Genomic DNA, 25,884 nt, shown 5'->3' with positions numbered 1-25,884 from the left:
ATTCAATATTCATTTAACAAATATTTATTAAGCATCCGCTAGGTTGCACTCTGTTTTAAACCTTGGGAGTTAACAGTGAACACAGGTAAGGTTCCAGTTCTCCTGGGATTTACTATATACGGAGTAAAAGCTCCAATGTCCTTTGCAAAAGAGAAGTGAAGACATTGTGGCCCGGGGACCTGATATTAAAGCATTCAGGTCTACTCTAACTGAAGCTGTCGGTGGAGAATCTGAACCAACCGTTCTCCATTTCTGTCGGGTTGGTGGTATCTCGGGGCCAGGGCGGCCTCCAGCGGCCATCCTCCGCCCTGCTGCCAGCTCTGGCTCCCCTGGGCACAGAGGAAGGGAGGCGCCAAGAACTGCATCTTCAGGGGAGTCCGACTCCCCACACCCTTTACAGACCAAAGGGTCGCAACTCGCTCGTGGCAGTCTCAGCCCCATCTCTCAGGTGAGAGAGCTTCTCAAAACGGAAAGCACCATTCATTCAGGTCACAAACAGGGCGGGCTCGCCGACGCAGAGGGAGGGTTGGAGGAAGACGTCAGGGTGCGGAAGAGGAGACTCTTAACCCCCACCAGTCGAAGACCGAGACGGAGCCTCAGGCCCAGACCGTCCCCTTCTCTCTCAGCATTCAGAATCTTTCTGTCCCTTCGGGCTTTGCGACGCACGACCGAAGGGAAACCAAACGGAGAACTGGATAAAGCTTAGGTGCCGCCTGGGATTTCTCTGAGAAGTACCCCTGAGGCCGGCTGGTCACCGGAAGTGGCTGTAAAGCCGGGGCCCCCACGAGGCTCCGCCCTCCACTGCGCACCGGGAGGCGACGGGCCGCCCCCACTTCCGGTCCCTGGAGCCTTCGCCTGCAGCCCCCCTTTCCTGCTCTCCCATTGGCTACCGCAGGGACGCGCTGTGATTTCCCATTGGTTGCGTCTCTACCCCGGCGCCGCGCCTCCCCTCCAAGCGCAGCCCCGTTTCCCGGAAGCCGATAGGCTAAAGGCTGGGAGGGCGTCTGCCCCACTGGACCAACGAGCGGCGCGAAGAGCGAGGGCGGCGGCTGCGTGGTGGGGGCAGGGTGGGACTCGGCGTGGCTATTGGCCAGGGCGGGCACGGGCCGAAGGTAGGATTGGTTGGGCCGAGGGGCGCCGCGGTGGGTCGGAGCTGCGTGGCCTCCGCGGCTGCGGGAGACGGAAGTGGCGAGAGCGCGGCCTCCGGAGGGTCGGGCGGACGCCGGCTGGGTGAGTCACCGTGCCCCGTGCACTGCCGGTCTGGGAACCGCAACCACCGCGTCTTGCCCGGCCCCGCCCCGGCCCCACCGGCTTTCGTGAGCCCCGCCTTCTGTCATTCGGGGCTCCGCCTCCGAATCTTTAGGCTCCGCCCCTAAAACCTGGGCACCTGGGCTTCCCTGTCAGCCTGACCCGCCCCCCCCACCCCGTGACCAGATCCCCGCGGTCCGGACACCGTGGGCCTCCCAGGCCTGTCCTTTTCTCGCTCTCTCTCGCTTTCTCTGAGGCTGCTTGCCAGTGGGCGGTGAGGCAGCAACCCGACTTGCCGCCTCCATGAGGAAGGGTAGGCTGTGACCACGGAGGCGGGGAGGGCCACGGATGGAGACATATCCACACAGCCTTCTTCGGGGTACTGCTGGACTGCCCCCTGAGCTCGGATAGCAGGCATGAAGAAAACTGTCAGTGAAACCTGGGCCTGGTTCCCTGAGTGGCTCCCTAAGTGGGCCAAGGAGGCCCATCCTGACATTCCTGTTACTTGGGCCCACTTGACAGGTACTGACTTTGAGGCCTGCACTTGCCTGATTCTGTCCCTGTTGTGTGGCCTCCTCCCACTAACCTGCACTTCATTTGGTGTCAAAGGCTCTCAGAGGGACACATCCAGCCCTGCTGCCTTCTGATCACAGGTTGTGGTCCCCTCCCTCTTGGCCTCTGCTCTGGACTCTGCCCCCAGTAAACAGGTCAGGTGGGTGCTGCTCCCAGCCTCAGAGGCTGGCAGAGTGCTCTTGTGGATTCATGTTCCCACCTGGGCCAGAAGTGAGCCCTGGTTGGGCATCCTTTATCTCTTCAGAGCTGGCAGTTCTTTTGCTTTCCCACAAAGAACGGGGTTCGGATAATTAAATTCTCTTTCTGGGACTGGAAATCAGGACTCTTGAGTCCTGTTCCAGGACTTTGTGGCTGTCTTCATGCCCTGCAGAGTCACTTGTTGCTTTCTCCCCATGTAGCTCCCATTGCCTCTGTCTGGCATGCTGACTTGTGGAGAGGCTGGGTTCTCTATGAGGGAGGCAGATAAAGAGTTGTGGGGAAGTTCAGGAGCAGTTGTGTGGCATTTGTTGATTCTGTGGTGATGTTAACTGTGCTCTTTACTCATATGTTTCTCTGTCTCCTTACAGTGAGAAGCAGGCAGCCAGGACCCTCACCACGGTAGAATGGTGAGTACTCTTTTCTCAGACTGCGGTGTTTTCTGTAATCCTGGTGTCTTTCTCCATGAAGCTGCCCGCCCCTCCTGGACCTTGAGCTCCAGGCAACTCTAACTCTGTTCAGCAACTAAACAGGTTCATCTGCCCTGGAGATAAATTAGGGCTTCTTAGGTTGCACAACATCAGCTGATACACAGCACTGGGAGGGGAGGCCTCTGCAAGTCTTTTTCTGCACGTGCTCTGACATGCTTTCCCCACACCACCACTGTCTCCCTTAGTTCTTCATATCGGCCCTTGTCTTGCTCCTCCTGGTCCTTGGGTGAAGCTCTCTGCTTTGGTCTGAAAAGTTAGATCCTTGTAGTTCCTACTAAGTCCCTGAAATATTGTGGGTGCTGCATCAGGAGTGACCCCTGTAAAACTGTGGGGCTTCTCTAGCTCCAGAGTGCTGCTCTCCATTAAGCTACTATAGGCAGCAGCTGACGGAAGCACCCTCAAGGTGCCCGGAATATCACTGAGGGCTGTGTGTGTGTGTGTTGTAATGATCCCATACATTTTCCACTAACTGTAACTGCCCTTCTTTCACCCCAAATACAAGGAACCCCTTAATCCCTGAGAGCTGAGAGGAGGAAGTAGTGAGATGAGAAGGGAGTGGAGAGCTGGAGTCCTGGGTTCAGACTAGGCCTTGATTCTGGCTGTATCTCTTTAGTTCTTTCAAATGTCCCCAGTGCTCAGGGACAGGTCAAAGCATTCAGGTGATGAGAGGACTTGCTCTTTTCCCTCCATAGACATGTGGGTGTGTGGTGTGTATAGTATTGTTCTGGTCTCTTCTCAGAAAGCCTGCTGGTCCTGGCCCCCACCTACTGATAGCCCCTGTCCTTTTTCTCCTCTGTGATATCATGAAAAGAGTCAACCTGATCTAATTTTGAATCCTAGCACCACCACTTAAAATACTTTAGGTGAATTGACTTTCTCTGTAAGCCTCAAATCTCACGAAATTCTTTCAGAGTTGAATGGTTTTAGCCAGATAATGTTTGAAACATGTCTGGCTCATAGTAGATGCTTAATAAAGTGTCAGGTTTCTCCTATTCCTCCCTTCCCCCAAGACCAAAACCCAAACAAAAGCCCTGGTTTCTGAAAGCTACCAGGCACTGGGAGTGTAGGGTTTCAAACAGTTCCTCCTGTGACTCTCAGTGACATTTCAAGCGTCTTATCACTGCCCTTATTCTCTGGCCCTCTACGCAACTCTCTCCATTCCCCTACCCTTAGGTTTTGAGTTTTGTGTTTGCATAGCTTCTGTGGTCCATAGTTCCAGCTCTTCTCTTTTCTAGTCTAAGAAATTTCTTAGGACTTTCTTACCCGGAAGACACAGGATGTGAAACAAGGGGAGAGGTGGAGCTCAAGGACTAGAGCTGGGCAGGGGCCTTAGAATAAAAAAACCCCGAGAATTTCCCTGTCAGGAGTGTGCAGTGACCCAACTGTCATTAGACCTGTGTCCACTCTAAGGGGCACAAGGGGCGACCGGAAGACACCGATGAACAGGGGAATGGTGAGTGGTGGTTTTGGAGGGAAAGGAAGGAAGCCTAGAAACTGGAATGGGCCCGCGGTGAAGGGAGGTGAGTTCCATCTTGGGACTCACAGCGGGATTTGGGGGAACTCAAAGAGGAGGGGAGGGCGTGGGGACGGACGTGTGAAAGAGGGGTGTGGGATGGCTCACTTGGGAAGAAGGGGAATGAAAAGATGTAGGCGGCCTCGTCGTCCCCTCCCACGACGTCTGGGGGGTGGGGGCGCAGTTGCTTAGCCCCGGTTCCAGAGAGACCCCAGAAGCCCCCCGAGGACACGCTCCAACGCCGAGGAGGGGCGGTGGGGAGGGAGGAGCCGGGGCTGTGGGCGGGGCCTGCCCCGCCCCCGCCCTCCCCGCGCCGCGCGGTCGGGGCGCTCCCCTCGCCAGGCTCCCCTCCCTTCCGCGCTCGTGAGCGAGGGCGGAGCTGGGCTCGCTCCATTGTGGAGCGGAGGGGAGAGGCGCGCGGGAGCCGCGCCGAGCCCCGCCGCCCGCGCTTGCCTCCTGGCCGCCGCGGCTGCACCTGGCCGGCCCCGCAGCCGGGATGCGGCGGGCGCCCGGAACGGGCGGGCAGCGCAGCGCCTCCGGGGACATGTGCGCTGGCCCAGACCGCCCGCGACCATGAGCCTGACCGCCCGCGTCTCCTGCTCCATGCTCAGCTGCTTCGTAAGTGCCTGCCCCGCCTGCGGTGGAGGGGGCCCTCCGAACCCCGACGCCGGCTGCACCCGCAGCCCCGCCCAGGGCCGGCCCTCGAGATTCCGAATTTCAGCCCATCCCCCTTCCCAAGGGCCCTGGCAGGGAAAGGGGATGTTACCCCTTTTCTTTACTGGACTTGCTTTCATCTTTGGGTGCCGAGGATTGCCGAAGGCCGGGGATGGGAATTCTGTGACCCATCTTGGCCCCAAAGCCGCTGCCCTTGACTGCAGAGCTCGAGGCCCCGCCCTGAGCGAGTACCTCCTTCACCTCCGCCTCTCGGTCTTGGTCCCGTCCGCCGCATCCTTGCTTGGGGGTGTGGGATGTGGCCAGTAGGCCTTCTGAGATGTTCGGGGGCTGGTCGGGGAGCACAGGGCTGTCTCCCTGACTCCGGTCCCCTCCCCCTTCCACCACTCCACCCCTCACCTGACGCGCCAGTCTTTTCTCCTTGACTGTCCCCCAGACAGCCTCTCTTCTCCATCTTCCCTGCCACTCTGCCTCTGCGGGCCTCCGTACCTCTGCATCATTCCCCACCCTCCCCTCCTCCGTCTTTGGCTTAATGCTCCTTCCCAGCTTCTCCCATCTGTCCGCTCAGATGTTCCCACCCCTCCCCTCCTCTCCTCACCGCCCCCCCCCCGCCCCCCTCCCCCATGACTGCCAGGCTTCCTCTCTCTGTCCTTGGGTCTCCTGGTTCCTCCCAGGCGCGTGGATCCTCTCCTCTCCCTGCCCTCCCTGGCGGCTGGGAAAGGAGTTACTTCTGCTTGCTGTGGGATTCCTCAGGAATTCCCCTCAGATCGTCAGGCAGGGCAGGTTGCTTGGCAGGTGGTGGGGGCTTATTAGCAGTGAGGGCCTGACTGGAAAGGAATCCCAGCTCCGAAACACATCCCCCTTTAGAAAGCATCCGTGAAGGCCCTCTAGAGGCACGGGCCTGAATCCCGCGCCTTCCCTCCTCTTTGTCTCCTTCACCCACCAGATTGAAGCCTCAGTGGAGTGGCTTAGGCGGCCTGCGTCTCCTCCTGTCTCTGCGACCAGCTTGCACACCTGGTCCCTACTCCTCAGGGCAGCACTTGCTGTTTCCCACTTCTGTCTCACACTTCCAATTCGCCCTTCTTTTGCTTCGTTTCCTCTGCTTCGTTTGGGTAGTTTGGGCTCTACAGGAGAGTCTCTCTTTGGGGAGCACAGATTCCCAGTGACTCTGTGGACCTTGCTCTTCTCTTAGGCTTAAGAGGCTTGAGTTCCCCCTCCACTTCACTCCTCACACACCAAGCCAGGCCTCTCTTCCCTCTTTTGGAGACCAGAACCTTTTTAAGGGGTGTATGTGGGTTTATTGGGGGGAGGGGAGCAGCATGAGGCCTGATGGGCCAGGTGGAGCCTGATGACTTAGGGCTGAGGCCTTCCCCACAGGGTGAGGAGGGGCCCCCCAGCCTGGAGTACATCCAAGCCAAGGATCTGTTCCCCCCCAAGGAACTAGTGAAAGAGGAGGAGAATCTGCAGGTAAGGAAGAGCTGGGGGCCCGAGGTGGGGAGAGCTCCCTGCCGGGTTCAGAAAACACCCTCCCTTTCCTCCCCCTACCTCCAAATATCTCCACGGGGATCTGGTATGGGAGCTCTGGCTTCCTGCTCCTGGGTCTCTGGAGGGAGGGGAGTCTGTCTGTCTGTTGTCAAGCCTTGGGCCCCAGGGAAGGCGAGAGCTTTCCTGTATGGCTGTTGCCTGGTGCTGTTACCATGGAGAAGACTCTTGTCCTGCCTTGGCCTGGCTTTTCCAGAGGGGGTCCTACAAATCAAGGGTTGGAGAGGGGAGTGAAGGGTGACTCATTCCTGGACTGAAGTCCCGCTGCTCCTGGCAGGTGCCCTTCACAGTGCTGCAGGGCGAGGGAGTGGAGTTCCTGGGCCGCGCCGCTGATGCCCTCATCGCCATCTCCAACTACCGGCTGCATATCAAGTTCAAGGACTCTGTCATTAACGTGAGTTCCAGTCTTGTTCTCCCACACCCAAGCCACAATCGCTGTGAAATTCAGGGTGGGATTGCATCAGTGCTCCACTTGATTGCATCTCCAAAGAGTTGGGGGTTCCCTTCTTTTTCTTACTGTCTCTCAGCGGAAGGTCTGTCTTTCTATCTCTGTCACTCTCCCTCCCCCCGCCTCACTTCTCTCTCTCCTTCGTTCTGTTGCTGGCCCTTCTAGGGGCACAGTGACTTGGTTGGAAGAGTGCCACTTACCAACTGTGTGACCTTGATCAATCACTCAGCTGAGGTGCAATTTCCTCCTTAATAATACGGTGTGAAAACACCTGCCTTGTGGTTTCTGGTGATTTTTAATTGGGGTCACATATGTGGAGGACCCAGCACAGTTACCAGGCCCTCAGCAGGCTGTCTGTAAATGTCGGTTTCCTTCCTTCTGCTGATGCATCGACCTCTGGGCGGAGGTGGGTGAGGAGTGACGTGGAGCAGGGGGTCTGAGCACCAGTCTGCCCTTCCTTCCCAGGTCCCCCTCCGGATGATTGACAGCGTGGAGAGCCGGGATATGTTCCAGTTGCACATCGCCTGCAAGGACTCCAAAGTGGTGAGGTGAGAATGACGGCGCCTCGCTCAGGTCCTCTTACCGTAATCTTGCTGAGACCTCCTACTGCAGGGTTTCTTTGGAGTGAGAAGGGAAAATTAATGTCTTCCCTTTCCCATTTGGAAGAGACAGTGAAAACCTTGTCTGAGGTGGCAGAATAGATTTTCTGACCCACAGTGTCTTGACTAAAGAAATGGGGATAATGCCCATGAGGTTTTCATAAGGGTTAAATGAGATGATGCACCTGAGAGCACCTAGGGTGTTACCTGGCACAGAGGTCTCACGTTGGGCTTTTTTCTGGTGGTCCAGTGGTTAAGACTCCGAGTTCTCAATGCAGGAGGCCTGGGTTCGATCTCTGGTCTGGGAAATAGATCCCAGATGCCACAACTGAGACCCAGCATGACCAAATAAATATATAATTTTTAAAAAGAAAAAAAAGCACTCACATTGTTGTTGGCTCATTTATTTATCCATTTAACATGAATTTATTGAGCACTCTATGCCAGACTGTTGTAAGCTCTAGGGATATAGCAGGGAACAAATAGACATAATTTTCTGCCCTCATAGAGCTTGTATTCCAGTGGGGTGGTATGAACAGTAAATATGAAGTGAATAAAATATGTTGGCTTCCCAAGTGGCTCAGTGATAAATAATCCACCTGCCAAGGAGGAGATGCAGGTTCGATCTCTGTGTCGGGAAGATCTCCTGGAGAAGGGAATGGCAACCCACTCCAGTATTCTTGTCTGGGGAATGCCATGGACAGAGGAACCTGGTGGGCTACAGTCCATGGGGTCGCAAAAGAGTTGGACACAACTTAGCAACCAAACAGCAGCAGTAGCAGAATATATTAAATGGTAGTGAAAGTGAAAGTCGCTCAGTCATGTCCGACTCTTTGCAACCCCGTGGACTGTATACAGTCCATGGAATTCTCCAGGCCAGAATACTGGAGTGGGTAGCCTATGCCTTTTCCAGGGGATCTTCCTGACCCAAGAATCAAACCAGGGTCTCCTGCATTACAGGTGGATTCTTTACCAACTGAGCTATCAGGGAAGTAGTGTAAAGGTAAAAAATAGAGCAGGGGAAGGGGGTATGGAGTGCTATGGGGGTGAAGGTTGTAGCTTTAAACAAAATGATCAGAGAATGGATGCAATGAAAAGGTGACATTTGAGACCTGAAGAAAGTGAGCTGTGAGTATTTGGGAGAAGTGTGTGCCAGACAGAAGGACCAGTGCATGCAAAGGCCCTGAGGCGGGTAGGAACCTGGCACAGTGGCAAGGAGGCCAGCGTGGCTGGAGTGGAGTGCACGTGGGTGAGGATAGGGGGATACAAGATCAGAGAGGTCGGGAGGGCGTCAGGCTGTCATAATGATTGGCTTTTACTTGAGGGAAGTGAGAAAAACCACTGGAGGGTTTTGCACAAAGGAATGACGTGGTCTAATTATGGAATCACTCTGGCTGCTGTATTGAGAGGAAATGGAAGCAGGATGGGGGTGAAAGCTAGGGCAGAAGCTGGGAGACTAATTAAGAATCTGTTGCAGTTACTCCAGGTGGGAGGTCATGATGGCTGGTTCAGGTTGGTAGTAAACAAAATGGTGAGAGGTGGTCAGATTTTTGAAGGTAGAGGTGACAGGATTTGCTGACAGATTGGATATGAGAGAAAGAGGGATGATTCTAAGGATTATTAAAAGGATAATAAGACTGATAAGAACCTACTCTCTAGCACAGGGAACTCTAGTAAATACTCTGTAAGGACCTTTATGAGAATAGAACCTAAAAAAGAGAGGATATGTGTATAACTGACTCACTTTGCCGTACACCTGAAACTGGCACAGCATTGTACATCAATTATACTCCAATAAAAATTAATTTTTTAAGGAAAGGATGCCCAGTTTAGAGCCTGCTGTGTGCTCAGGACTGTTAGCATTCAGAACAGGAATTCTCATTGCCCTTCCCTTCAGGGAGATTAAAGTCTAGTTGCGGAAGGAAGGCTTACTCTGTGGGAGAGGGTCTTCCATCTACTCAGTACAGCAGCCAGAGTGATTCTGTAATCAGACCACATCATTCCTTTGTGCAAAACCCTCCAGCTCAAGTAGGCTCTGGGAAAACTTACTGTTTAATACTCCCAGCACATTAAGAATAACAGAGGAAGGGGTCTGTGGAATGGGTTAGGCTGGGAAGGCCTCAAGGAAGAGGTGGGCCTACAGCTGTCTTCAGAATATCTGGAAGACATGGCTAGGCTGAGAGTAGACATTACTAAGCGGAAGTGAAAACACCAGGAGACAGGACTTCTTCCCTGAAACAGAAGGCTTGTGCTGGGGAGTTGTGGGAGATAATACAAGGGGTAAGAGACATCCAGGGCTAGAGTTTTAAAACTTTTTTGATTTTTAAAGTCTTTGTTGATTTTTGTTACAATATGGTTTCATTTTTATGTTTTGGCTTTGGGCCATGAAGCATGTGGGATCTTCGCTCTCTGACCAGGGATCGAACCCACACCTCCTGCACCGGAAAGCAGGGAAGTCCCCCAGGGCCAGATTTGATAGCACTTGGATTTGATATAAGAAACAGGCTCCATCAGAGGGGATTCTTTTTTTTAAGAAGGGATTCTTATGTCTCAAAAATAGGAGTTCTTGAGAAGAGAATTACCACCCTGTGACAGTGTCCCTTGGGTGTTGGCCAGTGTCCCTGGTGCTCCGCACGGTCCTCTCCCCACACCTTCCTGGGGCTGGGTCTTTGGCTCTCCTGGCCCCTGCACACACTCGCCTCTTGCCTCACTTCATGGCTTCTTGCCTGGCAGGTGCCACTTCTCCACGTTCAAGCAGTGCCAAGAGTGGCTGTCGCGGCTAAGCCGGGCCACAGCGCGACCTGCCAAACCCGAGGACCTCTTTGCCTTTGCCTACCATGCCTGGTGCCTGGGGCTGACTGAGGAGGACCAGCACACCCACCTGTGTCAACCAGGTGAGGCCCGGTGGCTCTCTGTGCGGCACTCCTTGTCTCCTGCTCCTCCTCCCTTGGCCCCGGGCCCTTGATGCTGACAGGCGCGGGGGTTTGTTGCAGGTGAGCACATACGATGTCGGCAGGAGGCTGAGCTGGCAAGGATGGGCTTTGACCTGCAGAATGTCTGGAGGGTCTCGCACATCAACAGCAACTACAAGTGAGAGGCTGGGGGGCAGGGAACCCAGACCTCCTCCCCGGGTGGGTAGAGCAGGGTGGGCACAGCTCCTGGCTCCCTGAGGGCAGGGAGCTCCTGGTCCCTCTCCCCATAGAGCCGTCCCAGGGGACCTTGTGATCACAGGTCTCTAACCAAGCTCCATGACCCCCTCTGGTCTTTCTGCAGGCTGTGCCCCAGTTACCCCCAGAAGCTGCTGGTTCCCGTGTGGATCACAGATAAAGAGCTGGAGAACGTGGCTTCCTTCCGCTCCTGGAAGCGGATCCCCGTGGTTGTGTATAGGTGAGGCAGTGGGGACCGAGGCATCAGTGAGACGTTCTTGGTGCATTGAGGACAGTCAGAGGTGGAGGTCTGCGGTAGTGTGGTTAACTGGGAATTGACGCTCTTCAGAAAGAGCTTTTATAAGAAAAGCTACTTTAGTTGTTTTTTCCTCCTAAGGATGAGGCTTTTGGGAAATTTATTCACTTGCTTTTTTTCTTTGCTTTTTTTTGAGGACGTGTGTGTGTGTGTGTGTGTGTGTGTGTGTGTGTGTGAGAAATATTGCATTAAAACGGGTTGGTAAACCAAGGCCTGTGAACCAAACCGGCTTATAGCCTATTATATGTATAGCCTGTGAGCTATGAATGAGTTTTAAATTTTTAAAGGGTTATTTTAAAAAAGAAAACACAAGAATACGCGACAGAGACTGGCTATGACTCCCAAAACTGAAACTTTATTGCCTGGTTCTACACCAGAAAACATTTGCAAGGCAGGTAGTAGTCAGGAGGTTCAGAGTTGCTCATGCTCTGGGCTCAGGCTCGTTCTCCTGCTGGGGGTTTCTACCTGGAGCAGGAGCTGTGTAGACGTGATGCGTCAGTGTCACTGTGGGAATCCACAGTGCATCTGAGAAATGTATGTGACGATGCTTTGTACGCTGTAAAGCCTTCAAGAGATGTTAAGGGTTTTTGGTTCCTCTTATTGTGGCCTGGATGATCGGGTGGTCCCTGCTGGCTCTGGAGATCTTGGCTTGGCCCCAAGGGCTCTCAGTGGTAGGCCTCTGGGGGCTGTGAACGCCAAGGGCATGATAGTTTCTTCTGTTTTGTCAGACACCTACGCAATGGGGCTGCCATTGCCCGCTGCAGCCAGCCCGAGATCAGCTGGTGGGGCTGGCGCAATGCTGATGACGAGTACTTGGTCACATCCATTGCTAAAGCCTGTGCCCTGGACCCAGGGCCAAGGACCAGTGGGGGCTCCCTCAGCACCGGGAACAGTGATGCCAGCGAGGCATGTGACACTGACTTCGGTAAGGTGTGGGTGGTGCTGGCCCCCAGGGGAGTAGGCCCCCACCTTGGCCTTCTGAGCTCCCAGGGAGATCCCAGGGCAAGGGGGAGGAGAAGCAGACACGTACAGGGCGTCTGGGTTCCTGCCTTTTGGGAGGCGGGGGCAGCGGTGTGAGGGGTCTTGTGAAAGGCAGTGGCCGGGGCAGGGTGCTCCTGAGCGCTGACCGACACAGGGTCTTCCCCCTGCCATGTGTGTATTCAGACTCCTCCCTGACGGCATGCTCCGGAGTAGAGAGCAGCACGGCTGCCCCCCAGAAGCTGCTGATCCTGGATGCCCGATCCTACACGGCGGCGGTGGCCAACAGGGCCAAGGGCGGCGGTTGTGAGTGCGAAGGTACTGCTGTTACCTCAGCGTCCGCAGCCAGTCTGGGTGCGGGGGCCTTGGGGGCAGTCTGTGTGTGGAAGGAGCCCAACAAACTCGGCCTGGGATCAGGACTCCGCTTGCTGGCTGTGATTGTGCTGAAATTGCTTAATCTGTCTGAATTTTCTTTTCCAATCTGCAAAATGGGGATGGACCATCCCTCACAAAGTTGTTGGACGACTAGAGGTTACATGTATAAAGTTCCTGGCATAGAGCAGCTGCTGTTTGTTGAGGATTTACTGTCCCTTGTCATTACTAGTCATACTCAGGTGTCACTGTCACTTGTGCTGTTGTTCCCACTATTAGTATACGGCACTTGAGATAAAAGGGTATTGAGATTTCCAAGCTACACTGAGTTCTAGCCTGGAGTGGCCTGCCCTGCCAGGGGAGCTTCGCCCGTTGGGACCGCTCCTGTTCTGGCGGCCTGTTTCCAGGATGTCCTTATACTCCGCTTTCCTCACGTGTGTGCAGAGTACTACCCCAACTGTGAGGTCGTGTTCATGGGAATGGCCAACATCCACGCCATCCGGAACAGCTTCCAGTATCTCCGTGCTGTGTGTAGCCAGATGCCGGATCCCAGCAAGTAGGTCTGCCCAGCTCCGATTCCATCCGCCCTCCAGCTTCATCCCTCACCCAGTGCTTCAAGATCCGGTGGGGAGGTGGGAGTTCTGAGGTACCAGGAACTCCAGGGCCTGGGTGCAGTGAGCCAGTGCCAAGAATGCTGCTTCCGTTTCTCAGCCAGCGCTTTGGCGCGGCTGCAGGACACTGGGTTCCTTTTGTTTGAATTAGTTGTCCTCCAAGAACACATAGAACTGGGAGGCAAAGTGGCTGGATGCACGTGTGATGCTTCCCGGATTCTCTGTTGATCTGCAGAATGTCTTGTTGGCTGTAGGTTGGCCATAGATGTCTCTTGGCAGGAGGGCCCTGGGCTAGACCTCGGCTCCAGCTCTCGCGGGGGACTTTGTTAAGGTGTGGGGGGCCAGGCCAGCAGAGAGACTGCTGCAGCCTCGGCCCCCTTAGTGACAGGTGTGACCTCTGCCCCCGCGTAGCTGGCTGTCGGCTCTGGAGAGCACCAAGTGGCTGCAGCACCTGTCGGTGATGCTGAAGGCAGCGGTGCTCGTGGCCAACACGGTGGACCGGGAGGGCCGGCCCGTGCTGGTGCACTGCTCGGACGGCTGGGACCGCACGCCGCAGATCGTCGCGCTGGCCAAGATTCTCCTGGACCCGTATTACAGGACGCTGGAGGTACTCCGAGGCCTTGGGCGGGAGAGAGCAGGACGAGGGGAGTTGGCGGAGGTACTGAGCCCCCGGACCTGCCTGGGGCTCTTTCCCCGGAGGACATGGGTGGCTTGGAGTCCTCCTCCAGGTTTGGGCCTGTTCTTCTCTGAAGCTGCCAGGCCCCTGATTTGCGCATTCCTGGTGGGGAGCACCGCGGCCTTCCCAGAGAGGCCCTCCGCTCGAACCCCCTCTTGGTTGCAGGGTTTCCAGGTGTTGGTGGAATCTGACTGGCTGGATTTCGGGCACAAGTTCGGGGACCGCTGCGGCCACCAGGAGAACGCAGAGGACCAGAACGAGCAGTGCCCCGTGTTCCTGCAGTGGCTCGACTCTGTCCACCAGCTGCTCAAGCAGTTTCCCTGCCTGTTCGAGTTTAACGAGGCCTTCCTGGTAAGTGGTGCACCCGAGGCCGGGGTGGGGGCCGGCGGCCAGCCTGGTGCCAACTGGCTCGCTGTCTAGGTGAAGCTGGTGCAGCACACCTACTCCTGCCTCTACGGCACCTTCCTGGCCAACAACCCCTGTGAGCGAGAGAAGCGCAACATCTACAAGCGGACCTGCTCTGTGTGGGCCCTCCTGCGAGCTGGCAACAAGAACTTCCACAACTTCCTCTACACACCTGGCTCAGAAATGGTGAGTCCGGCCCTTATCCCCCAGGTGCACCTCGGGGGCCTGCGGGGCGCTGTCCTGAGGCAGTGGGAAGAACAAGGACCCAGAGGCTTGGGAAGGAAGGGGGACCCGAGACATCTCCAGAACCCGGGTACGGGGCTGCTTCCCTAGGTCCTGCATCCCGTGTGTCACGTCCGGGCGCTGCACCTCTGGACAGCCGTGTACCTGCCGGCGTCATCTCCGTGCACACTTGGGGAGGAGAGCATGGACCTCTACCTCTCCCCGGTGGCTCAGAGCCAGGAGTTCTCCGGCCGCTCTCTGGACAGGTAAGAGGGGCTCCTCTCCCCTCTCTGCTACCAAGGCATTGGCTGCTTTGTGTCTTGCCTACATGCTGTTCTCTTCCTTTTATGAGATACTTTAAAGTAACTTCTTGAGTCATTCGAAGGCAAAACTTGGCTCAGGGCTGGTAGCTAGCTTGGAGAGGGCACTCTGTATGTTCTCAAGGCCCTCTCTTAAGATAAGAGTGGTTACCTTTTTTCCAAGCTGCCATCATCCTTTGTGACACACCCAGGAGAGAGGAGAACAGAACTGAAAGGACTGTTTCAGGAAGGCTTGTGGGAATGGTCCTGATTTATATTAACTGATAGAAGAGATGCAGAGCTTGCTATCTCAGTAATAACCTTTGCTGTGCCCAGAGCTCCCAGCAGCATCTGGCTCTCAGGGAAATGGGTCCCCCGAAGCGGAACGTCCTTCACTTCCTCAGAATTTAAAAGGAGGCATAAAAATTAAAGTTACATTCTGGCTGACTATCTGGGGGGAGGTAGAATGGAGACTGGTTAAATTATAAGAGTAATATCTGTTGGTTTTTTTTTAAACCAAACAATATAGACGTAGAAAATGACAATCCTCCCCCCCTGCTCCTTGTCCCCACAGGTGTTCACTGTTGCCATTTTGGTGCGTCCCAGATGTTTATCTCTACACTAGACCTATCACTCTTACATAGAAACATTTTTTAAAATACAATGACCTTATTTTTCACATTGTTCTGAAAATTGTTTTCCCCACTGTGCATCAGGTTGTCAACCCATGATAGTTCATATAAAGCTGCTTTTTTGTTTTTAGTGGCTGCATAAGTCCAAAAGTAGAGTGTATGGAAATTTACATAATCAATTTTCAATTGATCATTTAAGTGATTTCCATTTTTTAATCATTATAGGGGGTGTTTTACTTAACATATCTTTAAAAAGTTTTTTGGTACAACACACACAGTATTTGCTTCCCCCGTGGCTCAGCTGGTAAAGAACCTGCCTGCTAGTGCAGGAGATGCAAGAGGCGTGGATTTGATCCCTGGGTGGGGAAGATCCCTTGGAGAGGGAAATGGCAACCCACTCTGGTATTCTTGCCTGGAAAATTCTATGGACAGAGGAGCCTGGTGGGCCACAGTCCATGGGGTCACAGAGTTGGACATGATTGAGTGCATGTGCACGCACACACACAATATTTACCATCTAAACCATTTTTTAAAACAGTAGTGTTACCGTATACCTTGCATTTATGCTAGTGTTTCTGCCAGATAAATACTTAGAAATGAAAATACTGGGTTCAAAGGATATGTTCATTTCAAATTTTGATCTTTGTTTATTGCTGGAAGGTTTTTAAAATTGAAATATAATTTAACATAATTGGTTGAATATTATAAAAAAAAACAAAACCCCCAACCTCCTAAGCTATAAATTTTAGGTCTTTGGAACTGAGTCCATTGTCAGGGGCCTATGGATAGGCTTCAGGAATTCTATGATATTCTTATTCTGCAAACTATGCAGAATTGGGGTACCAGTTCATAAGTTTACTTTTCCAGGAGACGGGCCATAACTTTTTATCAGATTCTCAGCACGTTCTGTGACCCATTTAACAACCATTGCCTTAAATCAATATCTAATTTTTCAAATCAATAAGTGTTTCTTAAATACCTACAACCTGCCTAGGACTGTACTAAGTTTTACAGGCTGTACCAAAGACATAGAAGATATTGATCCTATTTAAGATACTTGAAGTTAGCATCTAAGTAAATAAATAGAATGTGTCTTATTCAAAGCCATTAGAGAAATGGGAAGAAAGAAAGGGGTCATTTGGTGACTGTTGATGCAGAGGTTTTTGTGGAAGACCAAGCAGGAACCATGGCTTTATTTGTTTGTCTGTTTTAAGTTTATTTACTTACTTATTTTTATATTTATTTGCCTACACCTGGTCATAGTTGCAGCATGTGGGATCTAGTTCCCTGACCAGGATTTGAACCCAGGGCTCCAGCATGGCAGCACGAAGTCTTAGCCCCTGGACCACCAGGGAAGTCCCAGGAACCATGGCTTTTTAGTGTCCCTAGTACCTAGCTCAGGGCCTGGAACATAATAGGTGCCTTAGTAAACGCTTAAATGAACAAGTGAATGGAATAAAGGGAGTTATAAGCTTGGTAACAAGGTTAGTGGAGGAGGGGTCCAAAAGAATAGGATACATGAGAGAGAATTTCTTTTAAAAAGAAGCACCACCTCTTTGGAGCTGGAGCTGGCAGGGGTTAGAAAGGGGCATTTTAAAAAAATATTTATTTGTTTACCTTTAGCTATGTTGGGTCTCAGTTGCAGCGCACAGGCTTCTCTAGTGGAGACGTGGGCCCAGTAGTTGCAGTGCACAGGCTTAGTTGCCTCAAGGCACGTGCGATCAGTTTCCTGAGCAGGGATCGAGCCTGAGTCCCCGGCATTGGAAGGTGGATTCTGAACCACTGGACCAGCAGAGAATCCCTGGGAAGGGGTATTTTGAAGAATAGAAAGAAATAAACAGGATAGTTCCTTGAGGGCTTTTATACTGAGGAATTTATTTTGATTCAGGTGTCAGTAGTAAGTCATTGTGACCTGGTGACAAAGGGATTTTTTGAGAATTAACCAGTGAGCAGGGTAGTTGGAAGCACGGAGGCCAGTCAGCACTGTTGTAATTCAGATATGAAGGGAAGAGCCCTTGGAAAAGAGAAAGAATTAAATTCAGATGTTGTTGAGAAGTCATTAGCAGTCTGTGGTGTTGACTGAATGTTGGAAGGTGGAAATGAAGAGTTAAGAGACCAAAGTCAGGTCCCAAATCTCTGAGCTTGGAAACCAGGAGGATGTTAGTACCATCTGTAGAAACTGAGGTCAGTGGGAAAGAATCTGCCTGCAATGCAGGAGATGCGGGTTTGATCCCTGGGTCAGGAAGATCCTCTGGAGAAGGAATGACAACCCGTTCCAGTATTTTTGCCTGGAAAATTCCATGAACAGAGCAGCCTGGCGGGCTACAGTCATGGGATCACAAAGTCAGACACGACTGAGCAACTGAGCATGCCTACACGTAGACACTGTAAAGTTGAGAAGATGAGTCAGTTTGGAGAGATGGAAGAGATACATGCAGGTTGGGACTGAAATACCTTGACAACAAAGAGGAGGTGTGCTGTAGGCAGTTCAAGGTGGAGTTGGATTTCATGGATAAGGGTTTTAAAGGAAATAGTTTCTCTCACAGCTGACCTGACTCACCATCGGTTCTACCTTTCCCTAGATCAAAAACATCCTGCTCTCTTTCCTCTTCTTCCATTAAAGTCCAACACATTCTTCCATCCCCAGCTCAGATTCTGTCCTCTCTGCGTAGCTGTCCCTGACCACATTTGCTGGATTAAGTTCTCTTGTGGTTCCAGACCCCTCAGACATCGTTCTTGCTCCCCTCATTATTAATTAGACCTTTGGTGCACACAGGACTCAGCTGTGGAGGACAGCAGGCTGTTGCTGTTGTTGAGTCTGGCTAAAGAGTACATTGGAATTCTTTATACTTTTTACTACTTTTGTGTGTTTGAAAGTTTCATAATAAAAAGTAAAACAAGGAAAGAAAAAAGCTAAAAAGTTGCCAAGCTGAGATTCAAGCTTGGACTGTGGGACTCCAGAGGCTATAATCATAATGTTGTTATTGCCCTCTTGGAATGGAATCTGTTAACCACACCGACACACAGCAATCAGAATCGATCACAGAGTAAAATCAAACACAAGAGTACTTTTATAGAAGTATTAATAATTTTCAAAAACCAAACACTTAAAAAAAAAAATCAGCTCTATTGTAACTTCATTTGAGGGATTTTTCAGCGTAGGCTTGGCTGAGTGAGGCCTCTGAAAAAGAAAGTCCAGCAAAGTCTCCAGTTTCCTGGCAAATTTTCCTCAGTTTTATTGCTCTGAACACTTTATAGAACTGTATTAAAAATTAGGGTGGTCATTCTTTTTTTTTTTTTCAACTTTTTATTTTATATTGGAATATAGCCAATTAACACTGTTGTGATAGTTTCAGATGGACAGCATAGGGACCCAGCCATACATATACATGTATCCGTTCTCCTGCAAACTCCCTTCCCATCCGGGCTGAGGGCAGTCATTCTTGAAAATGTTGGTTGCCCATTTGGTGTACACGAATGTCTCTAGAACTGTATACTGGGGAAGTTTCCATGGTGACTTGGGCCTCAGAGGAGTATGCTGCCGCTAAATGGTTGTAAAAAGCCATGCTGGTCTCTGCTGTGATGGAGGAATAATTTATAATAAGGAAGGTTATAAAAATGAGGTCATGAGTGAAGCCTTAATAAGTTTGTGGTTGGCTGCCTATACTTGGACTCCTCATAGCATCTCGGCAAAGTAATTTATCGTCATTTTATAGAGGAGAGAAACCAAGTGTCTGAGAGGTTAAATAGCTCACTTGTAGTCATGTATCTAATCAGTGTCAGAACCGGTATCATCCAACTCCAGGACCTACCATCTTTCTGTCTTGCTGTGTGTAATAGGGGTGGTTGCATATAAGGTTTGAGGCCGAGTTGTATTCCTGGCTGGAAGGGTAGATTGGAAGGCATCAGCTTAGAAGGCAGCTGAGGTCATGGAAGTAGTTGAGGATTCAAGGGGGACTGTGAGGAAAGACTGATGAAAACTGAGGACAGAGCCTGGGTTAGGCTCCTGAGGATAGGATTCAAGTCCTCCACTTTTGCAGAGCAGACTCTACTTTTTTGGCCATGCTGTGTGGCATGCAGAATCTCAGTTCCCTGACCAAGGATCGAACCTGCACCTCCGGCAGTGGAAGCGTAGCATCTTAACCACTGCCAGGGAAGCCCCAGAGCAGACTTTTGCAGTGAGCATTGGCTATTTGTATTTTTTTAATTTTTTAATTTAATTAATTAATTTATTTATTTTTGTATTTTTTTAAAGATTTATTTATGTATTTAATTTTTTTGGCTGTGGAGGGTCTTCTCACTGCAGTGGCTTCTCTTGTTGCAGAGCATAGGCTCTAGGCAAACGGGCTCAGTAGTTGTGGTACACGGGCTTTAGTTGCCTGCGGCATGTGGACTCTGCCTGGATCAGGGATCGAACCTGTGACCTGTCTTGACAGGCAGATTCTTAACCACCGGACCGCCAGGGAAACCTGAACATTGATTATTTGTAATCTTAAATGTTATTTCTTGTGAACTCTGGCTTTGATAGCTTTGATGACCCAATTCTGTCTGTTGGAGGTAGCTCTCAGTTCCTGACCTGGAGGTGGTGTGTTGTCTTTGCAGATTACCTAAAACGAGATCTATGGATGATCTTCTTTCTGCCTGTGACACAAGCAGCCCCTTAACACGCACATCCAGTGACCCCAACCTGAATAACCACTGTCAGGAAGTCAGAGCAGGCCTGGAGCCCTGGCATGGCAATCCCGAGGCATCGCAGACCACCTTCGTGGAGTCTGGGGCTGGAGGTCCCCAGCAGGCTATAGGGGAGATGGCGGTTCCTCCCTCGGTGCCCAGCAGCCAGAAAGACTACTTGAGCAATAAACCTTTCAAGAGTCATAGAAACGGTTCTCCAGGTTACAAACCGCTTGGTGCCGCAGTGCCCCAGGAAACGAAGAGCAGCACTTCTGATCCTGAGATCAAAGCCCTCGCAGAGACTCAGGCCCCAGTTCCAGGCCCTCCTGCCCAGGACGAGCTGGCTAGGACTTGGGATGGCACAGAGGAGCCACCTGAACACTGTCCTGAAAAAGCAGCTATCCACGCACTCTCTAAAGTTGTCTCGGACAAGTGTGAAGGAACTGGTGACTTTCCTGAGTCCTCCCAGAACCCCCTCCCAGGTGCCCCCCAGCAGGCCCCGCTGGACTGTGTGCTGGGCATGCCCTCCAGATGTGCCCCAGATCATGGTCTGGGCACCCTCTGCAACCCACCGAGTGCTACCTGCCAAACTCCTCCAGGCCCCAGCGCCGACGTTCTCAGCCAGGACCCCCGAGGGTCTGCAGCAAGTGTCGCCCACCAGGAACCGCCTAGTTCTGTGCTAGATACGGTTCCCAGGGAGGAAGACAGCGGCAAGAGAGGGAATCATAGGAATGGGCAGTTACTGGAGAACCCCCGCTTTGGGAAAGTGCCATTGGAATTGGCCCGAAAGCCGATTTCTCAGAGCCAGATCAGCGAGTTCTCTTTCTTAGGGTCCAACTGGGACAGCTTCCATGGGATGGTGACTTCACTCCCCAGTGGGGAGACCACCCCTCGACGGCTGCTTTCTTACGGCTGTTGTAGCAAGAGGGCGAGCAGTAAGCAGATGCGGGCACCGGGGCCCTGCTTTGGGGGCCAGTGGGCTCAGAGAGAAGGGGTGAAGTCGCCAGTCTGTTCTAGTCATTCCAATGGACACTGTACTGGTCCAGGTGGAAAAAACCACCGGATGTGGCTGTCTGGTCACCCAAAGCAGGTCCCCAGCACGAAGCCTGTCCCCCTGAGCTGCCCTTCTCCAGTGCCTCCTCTCTACCTGGACGACGATGGACTCCCCTTCCCCACGGATGTGATCCAGCACAGGTTACGGCAGATTGAAGCAGGGTACAAGCAGGAGGTGGAGCAGCTCCGTCGACAGGTGCGTGAGCTTCAGATGAGGCTGGATATCCGCCACTGCTGCGCCCCTCCAGCGGAGCCCCCCATGGACTATGAGGACGATTTTGTAAGTACTCACGGCCTGCCACCAGCCTCTCATTCTGTCCGCCCATCCAGCCTTTCAGCCGCCGCACAGCCGTTCACTGGGTACTTGCTGTGTGCCCCTGAGTTAGGGGGTTGGGCTGTAGGATGAGAGACCTTGCTCTGCTCTCAGTGAGCTCACAGTCTATTGGGAGAGTCAAGCCCACCATTAGAACGCTGTTCTTAAGTGACAAAGATGGTCGGAAGCGTCAGGTGTCGGGGGCCCGAGGGGAGTCAAAGGACAGGGAAGGCTCTCCTAAGAAGATAATGCTTGAGCCGAGGGCTGAAGAATGGGTCACTTTTAGCCATACAGACAGTGAAAAGGGAACCCCCTGTGCAGAAGCGTGGAGGTACTCCAGGGGTGTGGCTTGAATAAAGGGGTGTGTGTGTTTGCACATGTGCCTGCATGCATGCACACTTGTGCTGGGACTGTGAGGGAGGGAGTTGGTAGTGTGGTGGGAGGTGATACTGGGAAGTGGAAAGGGATTAGAAAGCTCAGCTTGAGAGCTCGTTTTGTGTGGATTCAGGGCAGTAAAAGTTTTGGCTAGTGAATCGTATGATCAGAGTACTGCCCCAGAGGGACTGCCCTGGCGGTCCAGTGGTTAAGATTCTGAGTTCCCAATGCAGGGGACTGGATTCCATCCCTGGTCAGGAAACTAAGGGCATGGCTTGCCCCCCTCCAAAAAAAAAATTGTACTGAAAAGAGTACTACCCCAGCACCAGTGTGTCAAGTGGATGAAGCAGCTGAAAACCAGGGAGGCTGGTTAGGGCCTTTTGGAATAAGCCAGGTAGGTGAGAGACGACGAGGCACAGCAGTCTTCAGGGAGCTTCTTGGAAGAAGCTCTCGAACATTCCCAACTGCCTGCTGTGCACTTCTCTGCTGGTGGGATGGTCAGGGCTAACAGCTTCTTTCTTACTGTTTAGAGTGATGGTTTAGAATAGGAGTCAGCAGATTTGTTTGGTAAAGGGCCAGATAGTAAATAATTTAGGCCCTGAGAGACGTATTGTCTCTTTACAGCTACTAGGCTCTTCTGTCATAGCACAGAAGCAGCCATAATGACCATGTGTTAATGAATTGAGTGTGGCTGTCTTCCAGTGAAACCTGACTTACAGAAGCAGGCAGTGGGCCAGTTTGGCCTGTGGGCCAGAGCTTGCGAATTCCTGGTTTAGAATGTAACAGAAGTATTCTTTCCATACCGTGATGCCGCATGTTGGTTAAGAGCATGGGTCTGAAGCCAGAATGCTAGGTCCAAATCCCACATTTACTGCCTATCAGCTCTTAACTCTCTCTGTGGCTTTATTTCCTTATTTGTAAAAGTGGGGATAATAATAGGGTACATTTCTAAGATTGTCAGGAATTAAATAAGTTCCTGCATGTGATGTACTTAGAAACAGTGCCTGGCACATAGTGAACAATCAGTGTTAGAGATGATGAAGGTGATGGTGGTAATGCCTTGGCTTTTTCTTTAGACGTGTTTGAAGGAGTCAGATGGCAGTGATACAGAAGATTTTGGCTCTGATCACAGTGATGACTGCCTTTCAGAAGCCAGCTGGGAACCTGTTGATAAGAAAGAGACTGAGGTATGTCCAGGCAAATACGTGGCGGGTCCTTCTGCAACGTAGGGAGTTCTCATAATTTTCAGAGACGAGTGATGTGTTCTCCCCTAGTTGACTCTCTGTAGGCAAGTAGTAGCCACCTAGACCTTGTCCTTTTCTTCCAGGATGCTTTCCTTGCTGCAGTGTTGCTGGAATTTTTCCTTTTGCCCTCTGTTAGGTGACTCGCTGGGTTCCAGACCACATGGCATCACATTGCTATAATTGTGACTGTGAATTCTGGTTGGCCAAACGCAGACACCATTGCAGGTAAGATGTTTTATGTGATTCAGTAGGGCTCGTAAAGCCATAGAGAGGGACGTAGATACGAACTAAATTGAGTTAATCTGAAAACGGAGATACCTTTATAGGAACTAGTTTTGCTTTTTCCCAACTTTCCTCTTTATTTACTCACTTAAGGCCTTTTAAAGTATCATTCATTCTCAGTATGTCGGCATCTCTGATGAATTCTTCCTTCTCTGTGCTTTGGCAGAAATTGTGGAAATGTATTTTGTGCTGGCTGCTGCCACCTGAAGTTGCCCATTCCTGATCAACAACTCTATGACCCAGTTCTCGTCTGTAACTCATGTTACGAACATATCCAAGTATCTCGGGCCAGGGAACTCATGAGCCAACATCTGAAGAAGCCCATTGCTACAGCTTCCAGTTGAATGCCAGAGAAGAAGACCTGTCCAATTTTAGCAGGTTTGAAGGGAGGATGCGCTTCAGGTGTAGTTTTTTGAAGGTTCCTTGGTGTGGCTCATGAAATCACAGAGCTCAAAGATACAGTCTTGAGAAATCCTCCTTGGGACCATGAGACTGGAGCAGAGGAATTCCACTTTGGCGGGAGTCCTCTCCTGGTGAGACACTCACCTTGGGGTAGTGGTCCTCATCCAGACCCAGAGTCTGGAAGCTTAACGTTGAGTTGGTGACTCCAGTTTCTTTCTCCTGGGGTCACAAGATGATGATATCATAGATACTGCCTGGTGATGTGTGCCCTAAACAGCAATAGAAAGGCATATTGTATAACCAAACTCCAAGTGATAACCAGATCCATCTCTCCTCCACCTTGAAAAAAGCAGATTATAGATATAAGACAGGAATTCCTATCCTGTTTGAAATGAACTATACCCGTACCTCTTCTGTGCTCTGTGTCTGTGCATGAAGGCTCAGTCTTTAGAGGCACTCCCTCTAGTTGCATTAGTTCTGTCTTTCTGTGGAGTTTGGTTTTAAAGACTGGTCCAGCTAGTGGAGGTTTTGCTGTATTTTTCACTTGGCTCATCAGCCAGCATCAGTGAATATTCAGTTTAGGGGGACAGTTTTAGGGAGTGAGACCTTTTCAGGAGCAGAGGAAAACTCTGCTGATGTTCAGTCCTGGCAGGAATCAGTTATTTGGAGCTGTGAAGGCAGTAGTCTTTGTTACTCAGAGTGGCAGCTCTGGAGGTAAGCACTGTGAAGGAGAAGGGAAAAGCAGAAATTATCTTTGTGAAATATTTGCTGATTGTGCCCTACCCTTTGCGCCTGACTTTTCCTAGTTGTCCTGGTGCTAACACAGGAGCTACACCTTGATCCTCTCCTGGCATGAAAATAAAACAATGGTTTTTTTTTTTTTTTGGTCTTTGTTCCACCCACATGTTGTCTTTCCCTTGGCTGCTGCCTCCTCTGGGTCACACTGCTTCTTATCCTGAACACTTGACACCTTGAGGGTAGAATTTAGCATTTGGTTTTTACCTCCTAGAATACGCTGTTTGGTATGTGAGGGTTTCGGTACAAATGCTGCTGTCTATTTCTGTGCACTTAACAATGGAACCCAAACAGAAGAAGAGAATAAAGCCTTGATACCAAAATTGGGAGAGAAAACGTGTCCATTTGGACCAAACATTGTTTTTGTTTGTTTGTTTTCATCTTAATATGTACCAGTGGCACTTAACCAAAAGATACAGTGATATTAGCCATGTACAGTGGTTAGGACAGATACAGTCTCTTTGACTTATAATGAAACCACTAGGATTTCCTTATATGTTTTCCTTGATTCACTGGTGTAGAAAAGGTAAATTACACTGAGGCTCAGCCTGTTTTAAAACTATGGTAGCTGTCTAACTGCTACTTGTTCATGCTGCTTCCTGGAAAAAAATTTTTTCCTTCGAAAATACCTATGATCTGCATTTAGAACAAGAACTGTTATTTGTCCTGACCTTTTCTTCAGCCCTACAGAGAAGCATATGTGCTTTTTATACTTGCCATGGATGTAACCTAAAAAGTTTTGGTGTATCTAGGTCAGTCTAGCAGAACTTTCTTCCTTTAAATGGAGTTGAATAATGGAGATTTTGTGTCTGGGAAATTCCTGAATTCATTGAAAAAGTAACAAACTATTCCTTGTCTCCGATACGTAAAATAAGCATTTTCTCAGTCATTACAATTTACTGCCAGTTGTGAGTGGCTTTTTAATTAACTCGACTTTCATTGCACTTTGATTGGTGACATTTGAGGAGACTGTATCTGTCTACTTTGAATGGCTGTTTTGAGGGACTGTCCCATCAATGAACATACTGCATGGCCTTGGAGAGAGACTCTGGGCTCTTAGCTCAGATGTATTCATCAAATACTCCTTTCAGAGCTCTTGTGGGTGTAAGTGACATGATGTGGCCAAAAATCCAAACTGTGCAGTTGCGTTGTGACAAACATGCAATGTGCTGTAAAAACTCAATACAATTTAAATAAAATCTCTATATTAGTGCTGCTTTGTTGGGTCTTCTTCTTCATTTTTAACTTCTAAGGAACCTTAACACTCATTTTTTCTTTTGACCCTGAGAAAGGACTGAAACATTACTCCCCTATCTCCCAGCTATTTCCATGTTTTAAATGGCCCTCTCTTTTTTAATCAGCACAGCTCCTGCTGTATTGTCATTTATTGATCAGACAGGCCGCTATCCTTATGGATCCCATAGAATTTGGTCCCATCTGATGTGAGCTTTATTTCTCTTTGTCTAAAAGTTCACCAGCTGGTTGATTAGGCACACAGAATTATACTTATCTTTGCCGGGTTCCCTCCTCATAGGCCCCTGTTTTCTTTCCACCTTGGGTAAATGGTCTTGAGCAAAGCATGAAAAGAGTATATTTCAGAACAGATAAAATGCTACTCTTTAAAAGATGAATTTGTGCGCTCAGGGTACTATATACCATCATCGGCATTTTTATTTGGAGAGACAAGTAATTTCAACTGTTAGGACAAATAAGAGCATAGAATTTGTTCTTGAGAATGGCCGGATTTGTTATCACCCACTTGGCACTTCCTGAATTCTAAAGACCCACAGCCCGCCGACGGTCGCAGTTAA

General features: G+C 50.8%; 1 protein-coding gene across 6 annotated transcripts; it reads left to right on the top strand.

Moving 5' to 3' along the window:
- The first annotated feature begins 1,106 nt into the window (after nt 1-1,106).
- MTMR4 (myotubularin related protein 4) lies at nt 1,107-25,285 on the top strand. 6 transcript variants are annotated; one of them, XM_020908260.2, is made up of 20 exons: nt 1,257-1,770; nt 1,858-1,960; nt 2,388-2,426; nt 6,070-6,159; nt 6,512-6,628; nt 7,148-7,230; nt 10,015-10,175; nt 10,275-10,371; nt 10,555-10,668; nt 11,472-11,668; nt 11,908-12,039; nt 12,538-12,649; nt 13,116-13,311; nt 13,546-13,731; nt 13,801-13,971; nt 14,119-14,273; nt 19,541-20,942; nt 22,427-22,537; nt 22,731-22,819; nt 23,043-25,285. In XM_020908260.2, exons 3-20 carry the CDS (start codon nt 2,424-2,426, stop codon nt 23,218-23,220), a joined length of 3,594 nt encoding a protein of 1,197 aa, XP_020763919.1. In that variant the 5' UTR covers nt 1,257-1,770; nt 1,858-1,960; nt 2,388-2,423; the 3' UTR covers nt 23,221-25,285. The 6 variants fall into 6 exon arrangements, with proteins under 6 accessions (XP_020763917.1, XP_020763919.1, XP_020763923.1 ...); XM_020908258.2 differs by lacking the exons at nt 1,257-1,770; nt 1,858-1,960 and adding an exon at nt 1,107-1,230; XM_020908264.2 differs by lacking the exon at nt 1,858-1,960 and having other exon boundaries at nt 1,257-1,561.
- The last annotated feature ends 599 nt before the right edge of the window (nt 25,286-25,884 follow it).

Source organism: Odocoileus virginianus, chromosome 17, assembly GCF_023699985.2.
Source record: "Odocoileus virginianus isolate 20LAN1187 ecotype Illinois chromosome 17, Ovbor_1.2, whole genome shotgun sequence".
NCBI lineage: Eukaryota > Metazoa > Chordata > Mammalia > Artiodactyla > Cervidae > Odocoileus > Odocoileus virginianus.
Note: the sequence above shows the minus strand (reverse complement) of the source record. Positions and strands in the feature narration are given on the sequence as shown.